The 23,870-nt window shown below is 46.3% G+C and overlaps 1 protein-coding gene across 1 annotated transcript; it reads left to right on the forward strand.

Moving 5' to 3' along the window:
• Positions 1 to 7,539: 7,539 nt before the first annotated feature.
• LOC129823399 (trypsin I-P1-like) lies at positions 7,540 to 17,445 on the forward strand. Its single transcript, XM_055882306.1, has 6 exons — positions 7,540 to 7,626; positions 12,129 to 12,149; positions 12,271 to 12,433; positions 12,898 to 13,166; positions 14,132 to 14,280; positions 16,826 to 17,445. The coding sequence occupies exons 1-6, from the start codon at positions 7,569 to 7,571 to the stop codon at positions 17,141 to 17,143; spliced, it is 978 nt and encodes a 325-aa protein (XP_055738281.1). The 5' UTR covers positions 7,540 to 7,568; the 3' UTR covers positions 17,144 to 17,445.
• Positions 17,446 to 23,870: the final 6,425 nt, after the last annotated feature.

A 23,870-nucleotide genomic window follows, 5' to 3' on the forward strand; every position in this document is an offset into this window, starting at 1 on the left:
CACATAGCCCCGAGACTGTTTCCCTGGGACTGCAGTGTAGACATATTAGCCCACAGAGAGAAGTACGAGATTCAACTTCACTACATTTTTTTGCAGTGGTAACCAACTGGTTGATCGCGATCAACTGACTGATCTTCGAAGGCATTCCTATTCGATCGCTAAACATTTCTGTAAAAAACCCAACGATAAAGCCATGCGTGCCTATTACATTTTTTTTGTCTCAGGCTGTTGACGGTAGGTGCACATTCTGCTGCCCTGTCAGCCGCCTGTTAGGCGAACTGTTGCAAACGCTGGCCAATCGGATGGCTCAGATGACCATGTTTGCTGTAACGTAGCAGGCATAAAAGAAAGCTACAGTAAAATTGATACTGAAATTTCAAAACCATGACTAGAGAGAGTCTATCAACGAATACAGCAAAGAGATTCTGTTTTTATGAGTAGGTTCATGTCAACACTTCGTATTCAACACTTTTGTAACCCATAAAAATGTGAATTTCTCCTATTTCCACTCAGTGCTACAAATGGCATTGGAGCATTAATGAATGAGTAGGAAAGTGTATCTATAGGCTTGCTTTGTTGTTAATATTAGCAGTTTGGGTCTTTTTTAATATGGAGGAATATTTCACTTTCTGTCACGCCTGTTCCCGCTTTCCCTCTCTGACGCTCGAGGGTGCCAGGCTGCCCTTCATTACACACACCCCTGTCACCATCATTACGCGCAGCAGCACTCATTGGACTCACCTGGACTCCTTCCCTTTGTTAATTGCCCCGACTATAACTGTCTAATCCCCTGTTTGTTCCCTGTGTCAGCATTAATTACATTTACATTACATTTAAGTCATTTAGCAGACGCTCTTATCCAGAGCGACTTACAAATTGGTGCATTCACCTTATGATATCCAGTGGAACAACCACTTTACAATAGTGCATCTAACTCTTTTAAGGGGGGGGGGGGGGGGTTAGAAGGATTACTTTATCCTATCCTAGGTATTCCTTAAAGAGGTGGGGTTTCAGGTGTCTCCGGAAGGTGGTGATTGACTCCGCTGACCTGGCGTCGTGAGGGAGTTTGTTCCACCATTGGGGTGCCAGAGCAGCGAACAGTTTTGACTGGGCTGAGCAGGAACTGTACTTCCTCAGAGGTAGGGAGGCGAGCAGGCCAGAGGTGGATGAACGCAGTGCCCTTGTTTGGGTGTAGGGCCTGATCAGAGCCTGAAGGTACGGAGGTGCCGTTCCCCTCACAGCTCCGTAGGCAAGCACCATGGTCTTGTAGCGGATGCGAGCTTCAACTGGAAGCCAGTGGAGAGAGCGGAGGAGCGGGGTGACGTGAGAGAACTTGGGAAAGTTGAACACCAGACGGGCTGCAGCGTTCTGGATGAGTTGTAGGGGTTTAATGGCACAGGCAGGGAGCCCAGCCAACAGCGAGTTGCAGTAATCCAGACGGGAGATGACAAGTGCCTGGATTAGGACCTGCGCCGCTTCCTGTGTGAGGCAGGGTCGTACTCTGCGAATGTTGTAGAGCATGAACCTACAGGAACGGGTCACCGCCTTGATGTTAGTTGAGAACGACAGGGTGTTGTCCAGGATCACGCCAAGGTTCTTAGCACTCTGGGAGGAGGACACAATGGAGTTGTCAACCGTGATGGCGAGATCATGGAACGGGCAGTCCTTCCCCGGGAGGAAGAGCAACTCCGTCTTGCCGAGGTTCAGCTTGAGGTGGTGATCCGTCATCCACACTGATATGTCTGCCAGACATGCAGAGATGCGATTCACCACCTGGTTATCAGAGGGGGGAAAGGAGAAGATTAATTGTGTGTCGTCTGCATAGCAATGATAGGAGAGACCATGTGAGGATATGACAGAGCCAAGTGACTTGGTGTATAGCGAGAATAGGAGAGGGCCTAGAACAGAGCCCTGGGGGACACCAGTGGTGAGAGCACGTGGTGCGGAGACAGATTCTCGCCACGCCACCTGGTAGGAGCGACCTGTCAGGTAGGACGCAATCCAAGCGTGGGCCGCGCCGGAGATGCCCAGCTCGGAGAGGGTGGAGAGGAGGATCTGATGGTTCACAGTATCAAAGGCAGCCGATAGGTCTAGAAGGATGAGAGCAGAGGAGAGAGAGTTAGCTTTAGCAGTGCGGAGCGCCTCCGTGACACAGAGAAGAGCAGTCTCAGTTGAATGACTAGTCTTGAAACCTGACTGATTTGGATCAAGAAGGTCATTCTGAGAGAGATAGCAGGAGAGCTGGCCAAGGACGGCACGTTCAAGAGTTTTGGAGAGAAAAGAAAGAAGGGATACTGGTCTGTAGTTGTTGACATCGGAGGGATCGAGTGTAGGTTTTTTCAGAAGGGGTGCAACTCTCGCTCTCTTGAAGACGGAAGGGACGTAGCCAGCGGTCAAGGATGAGTTGATGAGCGAGGTGAGGTAAGGGAGAAGGTCTCCGGAAATGGTCTGGAGAAGAGAGGAGGGGATAGGGTCAAGCGGGCAGGTTGTTGGGCGGCCGGCCGTCACAAGACGCGAGATTTCATCTGGAGAGAGAGGGGAGAAAGAGGTCAAAGCACAGGGTAGGGCAGTGTGAGCAGAACCAGCGGTGTCGTTTGACTTAGCAAACGAGGATCGGATGTCGTCGACCTTTTTTTCAAAATGGTTGACGAAGTCATCAGCAGAGAGGGAGGAGGGGGGAGGAGGGGGAGGAGGATTCAGGAGGGAGGAGAAGGTGGCAAAGAGCTTCCTAGGGTTAGAGGCAGATGCTTGGAATTTAGAGTGGTAGAAATTGGCTTTAGCAGCAGAGACAGAAGAGGAGAATGTAGAGAGGAGGGAGTGAAAGGATGCCAGGTCCGCAGGGAGGCGAGTTTTCCTCCATTTCCGCTCGGCTGCCCGGAGCCCTGTTCTGTGAGCTCGCAATGAGTCGTCGAGCCACGGAGCAGGAGGGGAGGACCGAGCCGGCCTGGAGGATAGGGGACATAGAGAGTCAAAGGATGCAGAAAGGGAGGAGAAAAGGGTTGAGGAGGCAGAATCAGGAGATAGGTTGGAGAAGGTTTGAGCAGAGGGAAGAGATGATAGGATGGAAGAGGAGAGAGTAGCGGGGGAGAGAGAGCGAAGGTTGGGACGGCGCGATACCATCCGAGTAGGGGCAGTGTGGGAAGTGTTGGATGAGAGAGAGAGGGAAAAGGATACAAGGTAGTGGTCGGAGACTTGGAGGGGAGTTGCAATGAGATTAGTGGAAGAACAGCATCTAGTAAAGATGAGGTCAAGCGTATTGCCTGCCTTGTGAGTAGGGGGGGAAGGTGAGAGGGTGAGGTCAAAAGAGGAGAGGAGTGGAAAGAAGGTGGCAGAGAGGAATGAGTCAAAGGTAGACGTGGGGAGGTTAAAGTCACCCAGAACTGTGAGAGGTGAGCCATCCTCAGGAAAGGAACTTATCAGGGCGTCAAGCTCATTGATGAACTCTCCAAGGGAACCTGGAGGGCGATAAATGATAAGGATGTTAAGCTTGAAAGGGCTGGTAACTGTGACAGCATGGAATTCAAAGGAGGCGATAGACAGATGGGTCAGGGGAGAAAGAGAGAATGTCCACTTGGGAGAGATGAGGATCCCAGTGCCACCACCCCGCTGACCAGAAGCTCTCGGGGTGTGCGAGAACACGTGGGCAGACGAGGAGAGAGCAGTAGGAGTAGCAGTGTTATCAGTGGTAATCCATGTTTCCGTCAGTGCCAAGAAGTCGAGGGACTGGAGGGAAGCATAGGCTGAGATGAACTCTGCCTTGTTGGCCGCAGATCGGCAGTTCCAGAGGCTGCCTGAGACCTGGAACTCCACGTGGGTCGTGCGCGCTGGGACCACCAGGTTAGAGTAGCAGCGGCCACGCGGTGTGAAGCGTTTGTATGGTCTGTGCAGAGAGGAGAGAACAGGGATAGACAGACACATAGTTGACAGGCTACAGAAGAGGCTACGCTAATGCAAAGGAGATTGGAATGACAAGTGGACTACACGTCTCGAATGTTCAGAAAGTTAAGCTTACGTTGCAAAAAATCTTATTGACTAAAATGATATAGTACTGCTGGCTGGTGAAATAGGCTAGCTAGCAGTGGCTGCGTTGCTGACTTTGTTTGAAAGTGTAGCTGGCTAGGTAACCTCTAACTGGCTAGGTAACCTCGACAATTACTCTAGACTACACAATTATCTTGGATACAAAGACGGCTATGTAGCCAGCTAAGATCAAACAAATCAAACTGTTGTACTGTAATGAAATGAAATGTAATACTACCTGTGGAGCAAAGCGGAATGCAACTACTCGCTCCAACCCGGAAGTGCGTATCGTAGAGGGAAAGGCAATAGAAGTGTTGTTTCTTGTATTATTGTCTTTTGTGTCTTTAGAGGACTGCTTCACCTTAATGTCCCCTTTCCCCCCTTTCCCTTTTCTTCTGTCCTTATTTTGTCCCACTTTGTCCCTTCTTTGTCCCTTCTTCTCTTCTGCCAACTAGACACTCCTTGTTAGCTAGCTAGCTTCTTCCAGGAATGTCCCTAGCAACTGCCTAGCAACAGGTAAACAACTTAGCTAGCTAAGAAAACGGTATAATTTTATGAAAAAAAATTGTTACTTTTTCAAAAGCCTTTCTTCTTTGTTTGCTGCTTGTTTGGTCTCCTATTCAGTTTGCAGTTTTCTTTTGATTTTTTTTCGATGTACTTTACTCTAAAAAAACATTTAAATTTCAATATTTGTAGGAGCTCATCTTTTCAGCTGCTGCTGCTTAATTTAGAACTCTGGAACATTACAGCCAGGGGCTGTAATGTTGTTATGTGTTCATGTCCAGACGCTGTCCTGTGTACGTTGATATTAAATGTTCACTCCCTGTACCTGTGTCACGTTCCTGACCTATTTCTGTTAGTTTGTTATATGTGTTAGTTGGTCAGGACGTGAGTTTGGGTGGGCATTCTATGTTTTCTGTTTCTATGTTGGTTTATGGGTTGCCTGGTATGGCTCTTAATTAGAGGCAGGTGTTTGGCGTTCCTCTAATTAAGAGTCATATTTAGGTAGGTGTTTTCACAGTGTTCGTTGTGGGTGATTGTCTCCTGTGTTTGTGTATGTCGTTACGCCACACGGGACTGGTTTCGGTTTGTTTGTTCAGTGTCATTTATGTGTAGGCTTTTTTTCCTGTTCGTGCGTTCTCGTGTGTTATGTGAGTCTGTCGTTCAGATCTGTCTACACCGTTTATTTGTTTTGTTAGTTTATTAGTCAAGTTCGTGTTTTCGTGTTTTTTTCTTTAATAAATCATGTCTACAAACTCAGCTGCATTTTGGTTCGATCCCTGCTCCTCAAAGCCGTTACAACCTGCTTCTCGTCTCTACCAGCGTTGATCCTTATACTTTCTCTGTTCATAGGAGTAACCAGTGGTTTAAATAACTTAAGTAAAAATACTTTAAAGTACGACTTAAGTATGTTTTTTGTGGTATCTGTACTTTACTATTCATATTGTTGACAACTTTTTCTTTAACTCTACTACATTCCTAAAGAAAATGATGTACGTTTTACTCCTCACATTTTCCCTGACACCCAAAAGTACTCGTTACATTTTGAATGATTAGCAGGACAGGAAAATGGTCCAAATCACCCACTTACCAAGGGAACATCCCTGGTCATTCCTACTGCCTCTGATCTGGCGGACTCATTAAACAAAAATGCTTCGTTTGTAAATTATGTTTTGAGGCGGACCCGCAGTCTGCAGCACTCTCCCTCCGCTGAGACTGATCATCAGATGCAGGCACCATCAGCACAATAAAGTCAAAATGTCACGTCCTGACCAAAGAGAGTCCTTATTTTCTATGGTGGAGTAGGTCAGGGTGTGACTGGGGGGTTAGTCTAGTTTATATTTTCTATGAGGGGTTCTAGTTTTGTTTTCTATGTTGGTGTTTGCTATGATTTCCAATTAGAGGCAGCTGGCTATCGTTGTCTAATTGGGGATCATATTTAAGTAGCATTTTTCCACCTGTGTTTTGTGGGATATTGTTTATGTGTAGATGTATGTCAGCATGCCATTGTCAGTTCGTTATTGCTTTGTTATGTGGTTCACTTACTTTAAATAAAGATGTGGAACCCAGATCATGCTGAAAGTTGGTCCGAGTATGCTTCCCGTTCGTACGACGAACGTGACACAAAATGAAAAGCAAGTAGTTATTTAAATGTATGCTCACTCAGCAGTGCTTCACAAGTAATACAACAACAGATATATTACTGGTGTGATCATATAGCATACCTCAAATGTTGAAATATCATTTTCAAAAATGACCCGAACAACAATGCATTGGCAGGGCAAACCTCATTGCTGTAGTACTGGTTTTAATTGGTTAATGCTGCATATGCTTCCTTTTTTTTAAAGTCTGAGTGGTAGATCTTGGCTTGCATTTTGACTCAAAGTGATCTTGACTCAGAAAAGGTTGGTGACCACTGTTCTAGAGTTTTCCCTGTTCTTAAATATGAAGTTGTTTATGTTCTTAGCTTCATCCTTTTTATTTATTGAAGCTTGTTTACTGCATTTCTACACAATATTTTCACTCTAAAATTATATTTGGAGAACAGAAAAATGCTAAAATAAACTAGATGTACTCCAGCCATTATCACTGCACCAAATACCCATTGTTTCAGACTCCTAATTATCCTTACACCTCTAAAGACTCTAGCCACTTCCATGCCAGTCGGAGGAACTTACGTGTTTTATCTCTGAACACCCAAAGCTTGTTTCTCCACCGACTTTTGTGGTGTTAACAACACTTGGTGGAGACTAGAGATCCTGACTGCCAACATGTCCAGCCTGAGACATGCCATTAAGTTATCCTCACACCTCACCATTGTTACAGTATGAAGGAAGTTAGAGGTAGTTTCGCAAGCCAATGCTCGTTAGTGCAATGACTGGCTGTGCAGGTGCTGGAGGAGTGCCCTGCTGTAGCTGCTGCTGTTGTTGGAGTAGTTGGAGCTACTGGTGTCATCAGCCTTTTGTTTATATCAGCCACAGTATTGTAGTCTTGCATCTGAGTCAGCCTGGCAATGAGTTGTTGGAAATCCATGCTCTCTTTTGGTGATGCATCGTTTCTCTCGCGTGAAGAGGCTCCTGGTGGGGCCCGCGGGTCCCACAAACACATTTTATCAATGAAAAAATATAAACAGTCAATAGCTGCTTATCTCCTTTACTCTATTTTACTAGGCTTGAAAGAATAGTTTTTTTAAAATCATTTACTGCATTTCTACACAATTTAACAACTCTAAAATGCTATTTGGAGAAGAGCCAAATACATGATTTGCCAAATCATGATTTTAATTTAACTGAATTGAGAACAATTGATATTGAAAGAGTGCTAAATGAGGTAATGGAGGGAATGATCGGTGACATAAGGTTGTGAAAGACACACACACAGACAGAGAGAGAGATGACAGGTTGTAGGAGACAATGACCGGTATTGTGAGGTAAGTGTCACACCCTGACTCAATACAAACAATTACCTACCTACGTACATACAGTACCTCCCCGTTCAACAGAGGGTATTTTAAAGACAGGACACAGAGAGCCAGAGCAGCTGATAGGATGGACTCGTGGTGGGCGTTGTGTACTGTGGTAGTAGCGTTGACCTGCATTGGAAAAGGTAAGAGGGAATTATTATTTCAAATCAAATGCAGTCAACTAAGCTATATGGAATTGTTTTAAGAAGTTCGTACCAAGGGTAATTTAGCGATTTGATTTTGAATTTTAGATGTGCCTTCTGGAAAGGCTTTCTGGAACATTTGAACTTTCATGTTCCTTCATAACAAACTTGTATGCCATCTGTAAATATGGATAACATTGTTAAATTACGAGCCTAGTGCGTTTAGCCACGTAAAAGACAGGAACCTTCCCGCTAGCCATGATTGGAAGCGTGCCATGTAGCACGCTTCTGTCTATAACATGAACTGCTCAGTATGTGTATGTAATCATTTCTAGCGCAGCTTTTTTTGAAAGATCTCACAAAGAACTGTGATAGTGTTGCTAATGCTCTCCACTCTCCATTTTCTGGAGGACTGAGTTTTGAAATCAGTGGAATGCCGGGTGGAAACATATCTCTAGCTTAAACTGATTTTTATTGGGATTTTTTTATTATGCTAATTCGATTTTTGTGAACAACCCAGTGCTGGGTAAATATTGGACAGAAGACACGTTGAGTTGACCCGTCAGAGTAAATGGCATTCCGGTTCATTCTTTGTATTGTCTACACATGTTTAGGTTGAGCACGGACACTTTTGTAGCTTCATGAGTATGATAATTAAAACATCAAATTCTCTCCCACACTGTCCCAAAGTGATACTATTGTTCCAAAGAACTTTTTGGGGGGTTTCCACCCAGAATAAATAAAAGATTCTCCCTAAAACTACTGTTGTATATTCATGATTGATTTGTTCTTTAATGATAAGAAATAGACTAGTCTAGCCCAGCCCACATTCTTCTGTCATTCACTGCTGAATTTCACCCACTTTACACAGTGATGTTGTTGGTTTAGATATTAAGATAATGAGAGTGAGAATATTTCTAACACAGGAGGCTGGTGGCACCCTAATTGGGGAGGATGGGCTCGTGGTAATGGCTGGAGCAGAATTAGTGGAAAAATATCAACTACATCAAACACATGATTTCCATGTATTTGATGCCATTCCATTCGTTCCGTTCCAGCCATTATGAGCTGTCCTCCCCTCAGCAGCCTCCACTGATTTCTAAGTAAGAGGGTTCAAACTTGAAATTCTGGAAATGGCAGTTTTCTTTCTTTCTATCCTCCCTTTGCCCTTAGAATGACTTCCACTGAGAAGCATTGAATAGTTTGAGCAAAGGGAGGTTGGTATGACAAAAATGTATTGAGTAAACCACAAGTTTTGCCTATGACGCCAACAGAAGGGTAATATTTCCAGTGGTGGAAAAAGTACCCAATTGTCATACTTGAGTAAAAGTAAAGATACCTTAATAGATAATGACTCAAGTGAAAGTGAGTCACCCAGTAAAATTCTACTTGAGTAAAAGTAAAAAAGTATTTGGTTTTAAATATACTTAAGTATCAAAAGTAAATGTAATTGCTAAAATATACTTAAGCATCAAAAGTAAATATATAACTAATTTCAAATTCCTTGTACAGTATTAAAACTTCTTATGGCTGCAGCCCGACGTCGGTACACTTATGACAACAGCCAGCTCAAGTGGAGGGCGCGAAATTCAAAATATATATTTTTTTAATATTTAACTTTCACACATTAACTTATTAACAATAAGTCCAATACAACATATGAAAGGTACACATCTTGTGAATCCAGCGATTTTTAAAATGTTTTACAGCGAAAACACCACGTATATTTATGTTAGCTCACCACCAAATACAAAAGAGGACAGACATTTTTCACAGCATAGGTAGCATGCACAAAGCCAATCTAACTAACCAAGAACCAACCAAACTAACCAAGAAACAACTTCATCAGATGACAGTCTTATAACATGTTATTCAATAAATCTATGTTTTGTTCGAAAAATTTGCATATTTCAGGTATAAATCATAGTTTACATTGCAGCTACAATCAGAAGTTGCACCGAAAGCAGACAGAATAATTACAGACACCAACGTCAAATACCTAATTACTCATCATAAAACATTTCTGAAAAATACATAGTGTACAGCAATTGAAAGACAGGCATCTTGTGTTTCCAGACAATATTTCCGATTTATCAAGTGTTTTACAGCGAAAACACAATATAGCGTTATATTAGCTTAGCACAATAGTCAGAAAGACAAGCCATTTCCCAGAAGCAAAAGTAAGCGATCGTAACAAACAAGCAAAAGATATATAATTTTTGACTAACCTTGATTTTCTTCCTCAGATGACAGTCCTATAACATCAGGTTATACATACACTTATGTTTTGTTCGAAAATGTGCATACTTAGAGCTGAAATCAATGGTTACACCGTGTGCTAACTTAGCTACTTTTCCCCACTACGTCCGGATTTTTCCTGACACTTTTTCTGACACACATATTCTGACCAAATAGCTATTCATAAACATAACTAAAAAATACATGTTGTATAGGAAATGATAGATCCATTAGTTCTTAATGAAATCGCAGTGTTAGAATTCTAAAAAATAACTTCATTATGATATGCAGCTTCGGTATAGCTAGAGTACCCAAACGTTGGCCGCCCACGACTAGTTCACATGCACGACAGATATATGAAATAGCATCATAAAATGTTTCTTACTTTTGCTGATCTTTCATCAGAATGTTGGACAAGGTGTCCTTTGTCCAGAACAGTCGTTGTTTGGAATTAGAACGGACACTTTCCCTCTTCATTTAGCACGCGAGCTAGCCGGGTGGCACGAATCGCTCCATCGTCAACAAAGTCAGAGAACGGAACACGGCAAAACTCCCGAAAAAAATTCAATAATCTGATTAAACTATATTGAAAAAACATACTTTACGATGATATGGTCACATGTATCAAATAAAATCAAAGCCGGAGATATTAGTCGTCCATAATGGCAGCTAAACAGAAGGCAATCCCACTGTCCAGCGCGCACTCCTCAGAGTACCGGAAATGAGGGACACGTCATACAAAGAGCCTGTATTCAACGTCAGACCAAGATAAACACTGTCACGTTCCTGACCGGTTTTCTGTTATTTTGTATGTGTTTGACGGTCAGGGCGTGAGTTTGGGTGGGTAGTCTATGTTATGTGTTTCTATGTTGGTAATAGGGTGACCTGATATGGCTCTCAATTAGAGGCAGGTGGTTTTCATTTCCTCTGTTTGAGAGCCATATTAAGGTAGGTGTTTTCACACTGTTTGTTTGTGAGTGGTTGTCTCCTGTGTCAGTGTCTGTGTATGTTACGCCACACGGGACTGTTTTCGGTTTTGTTTGTTCGTTAGTTTTATGTAGTCAGTTTTCCTGTTCATGCGTTCTTCGTGTTTCATGTAAGTTCGTCGTCCAGGTCTGTCTACGTCGTTTATTGTTTTGTATTTTTGTTCAAGAGTTTTTCGTCTTCGTCTGTTTGTTGTAAATAAATAATATGTCGAACTACAACGCTGCATTTTGGTTCAATCCCTGCTCCTCCTCTTCGGATGAAGAGGAGGAGGAAAGCCGTTACAAACACAAAATTTCTTCTCTCACAGCCACTTGACACCCAGGGGAAGGTCTATGAAGTGCACGTACACTCTTACGTTTCATGCCCATGTATAGGCAGGAAGAAAAGCAGAGCCTCGATTTCAGACTTTTCACTTCCTGGTCAGGAAGTTTGTGCCAAATGAGTTCTGTTTGACTCACAGATATAATTCAAACGGTTTTAGAAACTAGAGAGTGTTTTCTATTCAATAGTAACAATAATATGCATATTGTATGAGCAAGAATTGAGTACGAGGCCGTTTGAAATGGGCACATTTTATCTGGCTACTCATACTGCCCCTGCAGCCCAAACAGGTTAAGCAAAACAGATGGCATGATTTTCTTGTTTTAATTTTTTTTTTACGGACAGGCAGGGCACACTCCAACACTCAGACATAATTTACAAACAAAGCATTTGTGTTTAGTGATTCCGCCAGATCAGATGACCAGCGAAGTTCTCTTTAAGTGGGTGAATTAGACCATTTTTCTGTCCTGAAATGTAACGCATACTTTTCTGTGTCAGGGAAAATGTATGGAGTAAATAATGGAGTACATTATTTTCCTCAGGAATGTAGTGAAGTAAAAGTCATCCAAAAAATAAATAGTAAAGTACAGATACTCAAAAAAACTACTTACGTAGTACTTTAAAGTATTTTTACTTAAGTACATAACACCACTGAATATTTCTGGTAAGTGGGCTGTTTCAGGGAATAACCAGTTTGTTATTTTTCCCTTGTCTCCATTCATTCTGGATAACAACAAACCCGTGTTTTATATAGAGAATCATTATATTCTAATAGATAGACAAACTGTAAGATTTCACAGGCACTTTCTAATTCCAGCAACTTGAAGGGTTAGTTCAGCGATTTTACATAGTATTTATATATTAGCATCCTCCCCCATTTAGCATGTAAATTTAAGTAGTATAACCTGGTAACTGAAAAAACCTTTAATAACACCAATCCACTTTCCCTCACCCAGGTGGCCATGCACAGTTGGATGGTAAGTTATTACATACAACTGCAGAACTTCAAATCAGCTTTGTTTCTTGCTGCTCTTTTTATACTGTGAGGGATTTGTGTGTTCTATCATGAGCCACCTCTCATCGGTTTGTATCCTCCAGTGTGCGGCACAGCTCCTCTCAACACAAAGATCGTGGGGGGTCATAATGCAGTGGCAGGGAGCTGGCCATGGCAGGCCAGTCTGCACAGATCCAGCGGCCATTTTTGTGGAGGTTCCCTTATCAACAAAGACTGGGTCCTGACTGCCGCTCACTGCTTCGCCAGGTAGAATGACGTAACCTTACCCATCTAGGGTTGGGTTAAATGCAGAAGACACATTTCAGTTGAATGCATTCATTTGTACAACTGACTAGGTATCACACATTGTATATTATGCCAATGTGTGATTGAAACGTCTCTATACACTGTATTTGTCTTTGTACTATTTTATCTACTGTATTCATGAATAATCTCTTAATTCAGAGCTAATTCAAATGATAATGTATTTTGAGGACAACTCTACCATGTAAATACAAAAACATGAGTTAAAAACTTGAAAATTACATTTCCTAACAAAAATGTATGTGCTTGCTAGCTTCTATGGTGGTCTATCTATGGTTGTCAAATAAGTGACTCCAGAGAGGTGACATTATCTCTCTAAAATACATTACAGAATTAGGTCAATTGTGTCAGCAAGCACACTAACAATCACACTTATAATCTTTAGCCTCAACTCCCTTCATTCTCAGCACCAGCACGTCTGGCCTGCTTGTCTACCTGGGCCGGCAAAATCAGAAAAGCTTCAACCCCAACGAGGTGTCTCAAACGGTCTCTCAGATCGTCCGCCACCCCAACTACAACAGTGCAACCAATGACAATGACATATGTCTGCTGAAGCTCTCGTCATCTGTCACCTTTACTAACTACATTCAGCCGGTCTGCCTGGCAGCAGGGGGCAGCACATACTACAATGGCACTACTAGCTGGGTCACTGGCTGGGGCAATACCAATAGCGGAGGTTAGAACTGATGGTCCCAATGCTGCCTTTGTATTGTCAAGCCACAGTCAGGTCCAGAATTATTGGCACCCTTGATAAAGATATATATTTAAAAAAAAAAAAAAAAAAGGCACTGAGCCTTTTCCTAATATGAGGTATCTCAGACCATTCCTCCGTACATAATCTTTCCAGATCCTTGATATCCTTCATTGTAAAACCACAGGTTATCAATGGGTTTAATGTCCGGTGACTGCAAAAGGTTAATTTTTGTGGTCAATTGACCATTTCTTTGTGGATGTTAATGTGTGCTTGGGGTTGTTGTCTTGCTGGAAGATCCACTTGTGGAAAAGTTTCAGCCTCCTGAAAGAGGCAATAAGGTTTTTGTCTAAAATGCACTGGTACTAGGTGAAGTTCATGATGCTGTTGACCTTAACAAGAGCCTCAGGAACAGTGGAAGCAAAATAGCGCCATAACATCAAACATCCACCACCATATTTGACAGTAGGTTTTGGGTTCTTTTCTGCTTATGCATCCTTATTTCAACGCCAAAACCACCACTGGTGTTTGTGGCCAAAAAGCTCTCTCTCTCTCCGTACTCAAATCTCATAAAACAAATTAGGAAAAGGCTCAGTGCCACTATTTTTGCAAGGCAAGGTATTGAAAAAAGAGGCGCTAATAATTTTCACCCCTATGTTTTTCAGATATTTTTTTACTACATGTTCTCTGAGCAATTGTTTCAGTTTAACATCATTTTCCATACAATATAGCTCAGTATTCGTACTATTTTATAGTATTTTTTTGCTCATCTTCGTCAGGGGTGCCAATAATTCTGGACCTGACTGTACAACCTATACCTGTACATATATCACCTTTTTGTCAAGTTCAGTTTCTATCAATACAGTTGGAGCAGATCACAAAGGATCAGAAATGTATACAACGGTTTATCGGTAAAAGGTGACCTGTCTCTCATGGTCTCTCCTCCTCAGTGTCTCTGCCCTCACCCCAGACCCTACAGGAGGTGGAGCTGCCAGTAGTGGGGAACAGGAAGTGTACCTGTCTCTATGCTGGAGTGGGTTCAATCACAAGCAACATGATTTGTGCTGGTCTATTGGCGGGAGGAAAGGATTCCTGTCAGGTGATACATGGCTGTGTTTAATTCCAAATACTGTAGTTGCAGAGCTAAAGCTGCATTTTAGCTGCGGTCTGCAGAGCTATTATTTAAAGGTCCCGAACAGTCATTCTGATTCCCATGTAAAATAACTTTTTGTATGACTAATTTTTCTCTCGTGTCAAACTACCAGGAAGTCTGAAAATACAGACTGAGTGGGGAGCTAGTAGGCTGAGTGGGTGGGTAGCTCACCTTGACGGTGAGGTTCTTTGAAAATATCTTTGTCAAGCAACATGGATGCAGTGAGCATTGTTTGCAGTGAGCATTGTTGCAAGCAAATTTGCTCACACACGAAGCAGCTCAAACAACATTGAAATTGCATGCAACCTCCAATCCTGTCATACATCACATCATGCTTTCACAAATGATTTGTCCAACTATTTTGTTATTGTAACGTCATCAATATAGACAAAATGTTGGCCATATAATTTATCTAGCTAGCCCAAATGGAATTGTCAGCACTGTTTATCAAGCTAGCTAGCTAATTAATTTTGGACAATTTCGATTGAAACTTTACAGGGTGAGTGCTGTCTGGGTACATTTAATTAAAAGTATATATTGACTGCCAGACAATCTTCATATATCATGACTATCAATGATATAAAGAAGTTTGTATGAATATCTTCTTCCTCTTCTTCTTCTTCTTGCGGTTTTATGGTAGACTACACCTATTGCTGTATTGCCGCCACCTGCCGTATGGGGTATTGAAACAAAAACTATTCTATTATGGGAATATTCTACTATTCTATTACGTCATACAAAATACAAAAAAATACATTAAAAAACCATCCCACTCTTTCAGTCATAGTTCAAATCACATCCCTAAACAGGCTCAGGTGCAGAGCATTCATTGAATGTAGCATTCATTGACAGGATTTCTTGTAATGCCTCTGCTGTAAAATCCCTGAGTCTCAAAAAACGCTCAGCCGCACTCACAATGACGCCTATTTTTGCCGATTTCCTCTCCGTTTGTGCGGTGCACTTAATAATCAATGCAATAAACGCCACAAAGTCCACCTTCTTAACATGCAACATGTCAGGATCCCTCTGTTGACAAGAAACATCACCTGGTGCCTCTACTCCTACTACCATTACTTCGTCAACTTCACTCCTTTCTTCCACTCTTCTCACCGCCTCCAGATAGGAGACATTCTGGGCAGCCCTGATTCTTGCCATTCTAGACTCAGCTGGCGTACGATACCCCTCCCATCTACATACACATGACCACATGACCAAATAATTTGCCTTCATCACACTGCGCGGATTTGGGTCACGTAGGCTCTCACAGGGTATCTCATAAAACCCAAATACATGTGAGAAGGCAGAGACTCTTCATAAAAAAACTATAGAATGGATGGGGTGGGCTTCCTTACTCCATCCGCCATGCGGGTCAGACGTTGTGCACCAACCGCTTGATCCAATTCTTCACGTATACACTTTGCATTTACTTCTAGCGCCACCCCAGAGAACACCCTTGATAGGTGCCCTGCTTCAAAGATCCACACATGACGCATTCCAATCCAATATCTTCTTGAGGCGCAGAGCGTGCTCCTTCTGTTCCATCGATACGCAAAACAACATAATAAGCCCACTTCTCGTTACTCTCATCGACGCCACCTCATCCAACGCATCCACCCTTTTTATCGAGACTTCAAACTGATCTCCCAGGTAACAGCATCAATTCAAAACCTTTACTCCGACCAAAAAAGAACCAGAACTAGGCTTGGATTTACTAGATTCCACGACCACTTCTCTTATTTCCTTTTGCATTAGCCACTGTAATCCAATTCCTCTCACTCTCATCTCCACTAGACACACCATCTGATTCAAACATAAAATCTGCTTCCGCCATTTTCCTTAGCCTGCTTTGTATGAATTTTCCAATTGTTATGTCTCTTGATGTAATGACATTAGAACTGCGTAAGCGTTTTGGGCAACCATTCCCCTGCTTTTTACCATGCTGGCCAAAACCCTAGCTAGCCAGCTACTAGCTGAAACAGATGAAAGTGGAAACCTATCAGTATCTTTGCCTTGAATAGATGAATAGGGGGCACCTCTAATTATATTTGCTGACACACTGCAGTCAAATTTTGGCACCGGTAGACTATCTACCTAGCTATCTAAACCACGCCCCTCTGTCAACACGCCTTCTGCGATGACCGTTACAAGGCGGGTCATAATGAAATTAATAGTACATTACCATTGGTGTATTAAAATGGGAGGCCTTATGTGACGTCACATAAAGCCCTTAATAATCCCGCCTCCTGAATCCAAGTGTTTGACATGGGGGAGGGGACCAGTAACTTTATGATCCAACTTTATCAATGTAGAAGCAGCAGTAATAGTTTGTTCTGGTTTCATCCAAATATCATCCAATTTCAAGAAAAACATGATTTTAACTGTGTAGGACCTTTAAAGACAAATTAGAGATGATCACAATCCAAAATCATGAGAACTTCTGCTGGTAATTGCATTGTTCACTGACCCCGATGCAACATTTGTCTCTGTACAGGGAGACTCAGGGGGGCCGCTAGTGAGCAAACCGGGCTTAGTCTGGATCCAGTCTGGTGTTGTGAGTTTCGGAGTAAGCTGTGCTAGACCAAATTTTCCAGGAGTGTATGCCAGAGTGTCCCAGTACCAGGCCTGGATCAAGAGCCAGATCAGCACTGACCAGCCAGGCTTCGTCACCTTCTCCTCCAGTGGGAATAACTCTGACCTCACAGTCACCTGTGCTGCACTGTCCGGTGGGGCCACACACCTCCTCTCCTTCTCCCTCTCCCTCCTCCTCTCCCTCTCTCCTATTCTCCTTTCTTTCTATCTTTTCTTATAGGGCATACACTAAAAGCGGATTCTGTGTCCGCTACACTTCTCATTGTATGTGAAAAGCACTGTAATCGTATGTTAAAACTGTCAACAATACGGGATTGGTTTCATTCAACATGAATATGACTCTACTGAATCTACTAATATTTTCTTCTTGTGATGTAAGTAATTAAGTTGGAGAGCAAATGTTATTGTGTTATGCTATAGGATTACATTTGGTTGATTATCAGAGCTCAGTTCAGGATTGTTAAGAGAGTAACACATAGACATCACACGTGATGATTAAATGGAAACCTATTTTTATTATTATTTAACAAGTTGTGTATATTTTTCCATCTTGAGTATACTGTATCTGCAAAGAGTTACATTCTTTATAGTGAACTACAGCTATTTGTCATTGAGCTGAGAATGCCTCTCAACAAGCATCTCCTATCATGTAATGGTGGACAGGCAGGCAGGTAACTATCAGACTGCCATAAATACCAAGTGTGTATTTGTTTTGACCAAGACCGTAGCAAACAGTTGCAAAACCATTTACTCTTTGTTTTATTGGTATTTTTTAAGGAGTGGGGCAGTCCCACTAATTTGTTTGCTTTTATTGAAGAGATAGAACAGTGTTGGTAAGACAGTGAGAGGGTGAGTCAAAGGGCAGTGAGATAGATTCAAACCCATGCCGACTCTGGCATACATGTGTTCCAGGGTCAGCGGCTGTAACCACTGGACCACACAGGCCACGTTAAACCGTTTACTCTGAAGGGAAATGTTTTGCAACGGAAACAAGAGTTTCTATTGGACAAATTCAGGTAGGTCCCGTTCCGTTCTGTTTGCTACTGTTTGGTTTGTTTGGTTCCTAGTGAATATACCCCAATTGGAAACCCTCTTACCTGGATTGGGTCATACAAACTCACTTAACCAGAGAGGTGATATCATCACTTTAGCTAAAATACATCACAGAATTGTACTTATAATAAAAGGAATGACATGCATAAATGAATCAGCGTAAAACCAAATGTCCAATCATCAACTCAAATTTGAATTCATACATTTACAGATGCAAAATTATTGGCACCCTTGATAAAGATGAGCAAAAAATACTACAAACGAAATACAAATACGAAGCTATTTAAAAACAACAACAATTCTGAGCTGTATAGTTTGCACAAATATATTGGAAATAATATTATTTTATATATATATTTATATATTATTTATACTATTAGCCTTTGAAAATGATCAACTTGGATTAGCTAACACAAAGTGCCATTGGAACACAGGAGTGATAGTTGCTGATAATGGGCCTCTGTACGCCTATTGTAAGGGCTGTCTCTCTCCTCATCCTCGGACGAGGAGAGGAGAGAAGGATCATCAGACCAAAATGCAGCAGTAGGGAAATAGGCCATCTCTTTATTTGAAAAAAACTATGATGGCAACATGAAAAAACAAAACACTTTCAAAAATACAAAACAAGAAAACGACGTTGACGAAACCTGAACATAAACTTACATAACTAAACGTAAACTCACGGACAGGAAACAGACGACATCAAAATAAACGAACAGCCAAACAGTCCCGTATGGTACATACATTCGACGACACAGGAGACAATCACCCACAAACAAACAGTGAGAACACCCTACCTAAATATGACTCTTAATTAGAGGAGAACGCAAAACACCTGCCTCTAATTAAGAGCCATACCAGGCAACCAAAACCAACATAGAAACAGATAACATAGACTGCCCACCCAAAACACATGCCCTGACCTAAACACATACAAAAAACAACAAAAAACAACATAAAACAGGTCAGGACCGTTACAGAACCCCCCCCTCAAGGTGCGAACGCCGGGCGCACCAGCACAAAGTCCAGGGGAGGGTCTGGGTGGGCAGTTGACCACGGTGGTGGCTCCGGCTCTGGACGCTGTCCCCACACCACCATAGTCACTCCCCGCTTCTGTCTTCCCCTCCCAATGACCACCCTAAAACTAACATCCCCTAAATGAATGGCCAGCACCGGGAGAAGGGGCAGCACCGGGAGAAGGGGCAGCACCGGGACAAGGGGCAGCACCGGGACAAGGGGCAGCACCGGGACAAGGGGCAGCACCGGGACAAGGGGCAGCACCGGGACAAGGGGCAGCACCGGGACAAGGGGCAGCACCGGGACAAGGGGCAGCACCGGAACAAGGGGCAGCACCGGGACAAGGGGCAGCACCGGAACAAGGGGCAGCACCGGGACAAGGGGCAGCACCGGGACAAGGGGCAGCACCGGGACAAGGGGCAGCACCGGGACAAGGGGCAGCACCGGGACAAGGGGCAGCACCGGGACAAGGGGCAGCACCGGGACAAGGGGCAACACCGGGACAAGGGGCAGGTCCCGGCTGATATACTCAGGCAGATCCTGACTGAACGGCTCTCTCATGGCTGGCTGACGGCTCTCGACGCTCATGGCGGGCTGACGGCTCTCGACGCTCATGGCGGGCTGACGGCTCTCGACGCTCATGGCGGGCTGACGGCTCTCGACGCTCATGGCGGGCTGACGGCTCTCGACGCTCATGGCGGGCTGACGGCTCTCGACGCTCATGGCGGGCTGACGGCTCTCGACGCTCATGGCGGGCTGACGGCTCTCGACGCTCATGGCGGGCTGACGGCTCTCGACGCTCATGGCGGGCTGACGGCTCTCGACGCTCATGGCGGGCTGACGGCTCTCGACGCTCATGGCGGGCTGACGGCTCTCGACGCTCATGGCTCTCTGACGGCTCTGGCTGCTCATGGCTCGCTGGCGGCTCTGGCAGATCCTGTCTGGTTGGCGGCTCTGGCAGATCCTGTCTGGTTGGCGGCTCTGGCAGATCCTGTCTGGTTGGCGGCTCTGGCAGATCCTGTCTGGTTGGCGGCTCTGGCAGATCCTGTCTGGCGGGCGGCTCTAGCGGCTCCTGTCTGGCGGGCGGCTCTAGCGGCTCCTGTCTGGCGGGCGGCTCTGTAGGCTCATGGCAGACGGGCGGCTTTGCAGGCTCATGGCAGACGGGCGGCTTTGCAGGCTCATGGCAGACGGATGGCTCAGACGGCGCTGGGGAGACGGATGGCTCAGATGGCGCTGGGAGACGGATGGCTCAGATGGCGCTGGGGAGACGGATGGCTCAGATGGCGCTGGGGAGACGGATGGCTCTGGCCGGATACGGCGCACTGTAGACCTGGTGCGTGGTGCCGGAACTGGAGGCACCGGGCTAAGGATAAGCACCTTCCTACTAGTGCGGGGAGCAGGGACAGGGCACACTGTACTCTCAAAGCCCACTCTATACCTGATGCGAGGTACCGGCACTGGTGACACCGGGCTGAGGACAAGCACATCAGGATTAGTAGGGGGAGAAGATACAGTGTGTACAGGGCTCTGGAGACGCACAGGAGGCTTTGTGCGTGGTGCCGGAACTGGAGGCACCGAACTGGATACACGCACTACAGAGAGAGTGCGTGGAGGAGGAACTGGGCTCAGGAGACGCACTGGTAGCCTAGTGCGTAGTATAGGCACTGTAGGTACTAGGCTGGGGCGGGGAGGTGGCGCCGGAAATACCGGACCGTGGAGGCGTACTGGCACTCTTGAGCATTGAGCCTGCCCAACCCTACCTGGTTGAATGCTCCCGGTCACCCGACCAGTGCGGGGAGGTGGAATAACCCACACCGGCCTATGTAGGCGAACCGGGGAAACCATGCGTAAGGCAGGTGCCATGTATGCCGGCCCGAGGAGACGCACTGGAGACCAGACGCGTTGAGCCGGCCTCATGACACCTGGCTCAATACCCAATCTAGCCCTGCCAGTGCGGGGAGGTGGAATAACCCGCACTGACCTATGCACTCGTACAGGAGACACCGTGCGCTCTACTGCGTAACACGGCGCCTGCCCGTACTCCCGCTCTCCACGGTAAGCCTGGGAAGTGGGCGCAGGTCTCCTACCTGCCCTTGGCCCACTACCTCTTAGCCCCCCCCCAAGAAATTTTTGGGTGTTACTTACGGGCTTATTTGGCTTCCGTGCCAGACGCGTTCCCTCATAACTCCGGTTCCTCTCTCCGGTAGCCTCTACTCTCCTCAGTGCCTCCAGCTCAGTTTTGGGACGGCGATATTTTCCCGGTTGTGCCCATGGACCTCTCCCGTCCAATATTTCGTCCCAAGTCCAGGAGTCCTTGTTGCCCTGTCGAGCTTTCCCTTGCCGCTTGGTCCTAGCGTGGTGGGTGATTCTGTAAGGGCTGTCTCTCTCCTCATCCTCGGACGAGGAGAGGAGAGAAGGATCATCAGACCAAAATGCAGCAGTAGGGAAATAGGCCATCTCTTTATTTGAAAAAAACTATGATGGCAACATGAAAAAACAAAACACTTTCAAAAATACAAAACAAGAAAACGACGTTGACGAAACCTGAACATAAACTTACATAACTAAACGTAAACTCACGGACAGGAAACAGACGACATCAAAATAAACGAACAGCCAAACAGTCCCGTATGGTACATACATTCGACGACACAGGAGACAATCACCCACAAACAAACAGTGAGAACACCCTACCTAAATATGACTCTTAATTAGAGGAGAACGCAAAACACCTGCCTCTAATTAAGAGCCATACCAGGCAACCAAAACCAACATAGAAACAGATAACATAGACTGCCCACCCAAAACACATGCCCTGACCTAAACACATACAAAAAACAACAAAAAACAACATAAAACAGGTCAGGACCGTTACAGAACCCCCCCCTCAAGGTGCGGACGCCGGGCGCACCAGCACAAAGTCCAGGGGAGGGTCTGGGTGGGCAGTTGACCACGGTGGTGGCTCCGGCTCTGGACGCTGTCCCCACACCACCATAGTCACTCCCCGCTTCTGTCTTCCCCTCCCAATGACCACCCTAAAACTAACATCCCCTAAATGAATGGCCAGCACCGGGAGAAGGGGCAGCACCGGGAGAAGGGGCAGCACCGGGACAAGGGGCAGCACCGGGACAAGGGGCAGCACCGGGACAAGGGGCAGCACCGGGACAAGGGGCAGCACCGGGACAAGGGGCAGCACCGGGACAAGGGGCAGCACCGGGACAAGGGGCAGCACCGGGACAAGGGGCAGCACCGGAACAAGGGGCAGCACCGGGACAAGGGGCAGCACCGGGACAAGGGGCAGCACCGGGACAAGGGGCAGCACCGGGACAAGGGGCAGCACCGGGACAAGGGGCAGGTCCCGGCTGATATACTCAGGCAGATCCTGACTGAACGGCTCTCTCATGGCTGGCTGACGGCTCTCGACGCTCATGGCGGGCTGACGGCTCTCGACGCTCATGGCGGGCTGACGGCTCTCGACGCTCATGGCGGGCTGACGGCTCTCGACGCTCATGGCGGGCTGACGGCTCTCGACGCTCATGGCGGGCTGACGGCTCTCGACGCTCATGGCGGGCTGACGGCTCTCGACGCTCATGGCGGGCTGACGGCTCTCGACGCTCATGGCGGGCTGACGGCTCTCGACGCTCATGGCGGGCTGACGGCTCTCGACGCTCATGGCTCTCTGACGGCTCTGGCTGCTCATGGCTCACTGGCGGCTCTGGCAGATCCTGTCTGGTTGGCGGCTCTGGCAGATCCTGTCTGGTTGGCGGCTCTGGCAGATCCTGTCTGGTTGGCGGCTCTGGCAGATCCTGTCTGGCGGGCGGCTCTAGCGGCTCCTGTCTGGCGGGCGGCTCTAGCGGCTCCTGTCTGGCGGGCGGCTCTGTAGGCTCATGGCAGACGGGCGGCTCTGCAGGCTCATGGCAGACGGGCGGCTTTGCAGGCTCATGGCAGACGGATGGCTCAGACGGCGCTGGGGAGACGGATGGCTCAGATGGCGCTGGGGAGACGGATGGCTCAGATGGCGCTGGGGAGACGGATGGCTCAGATGGCGCTGGGGAGACGGATGGCTCTGGCCGGATACGGCGCACTGTAGACCTGGTGCGTGGTGCCGGAACTGGAGGCACCGGGCTAAGGATAAGCACCTTCCTACTAGTGCGGGGAGCAGGGACAGGGCACACTGTACTCTCAAAGCCCACTCTATACCTGATGCGAGGTACCGGCACTGGTGACACCGGGCTGAGGACAAGCACATCAGGATTAGTAGGGGGAGAAGATACAGTGTGTACAGGGCTCTGGAGACGCACAGGAGGCTTTGTGAGTGGTGCCGGAACTGGAGGCACCGAACTGGATACACGCACTACAGAGAGAGTGCGTGGAGGAGGAACTGGGCTCAGGAGACGCACTGGTAGCCTAGTGCGTAGTATAGGCACTGTAGGTACTAGGCTGGGGCGGGGAGGTGGCGCCGGAAATACCGGACCGTGGAGGCGTACTGGCACTCTTGAGCATTGAGCCTGCCCAACCCTACCTGGTTGAATGCTCCCGGTCACCCGACCAGTGCGGGGAGGTGGAATAACCCACACCGGCCTATGTAGGCGAACCGGGGAAACCATGCGTAAGGCAGGTGCCATGTATGCCGGCCCGAGGAGACGCACTGGAGACCAGACGCGTTGAGCCGGCCTCATGACACCTGGCTCAATACCCAATCTAGCCCTGCCAGTGCGGGGAGGTGGAATAACCCGCACTGACCTATGCACTCGTACAGGAGACACCGTGCGCTCTACTGCGTAACACGGCGCCTGCCCGTACTCCCGCTCTCCACGGTAAGCCTGGGAAGTGGGCGCAGGTCTCCTACCTGCCCTTGGCCCACTACCTCTTAGCCC

This window comes from Salvelinus fontinalis, chromosome 2 (assembly GCF_029448725.1).
Source record: "Salvelinus fontinalis isolate EN_2023a chromosome 2, ASM2944872v1, whole genome shotgun sequence".
Lineage (NCBI taxonomy): Eukaryota > Metazoa > Chordata > Actinopteri > Salmoniformes > Salmonidae > Salvelinus > Salvelinus fontinalis.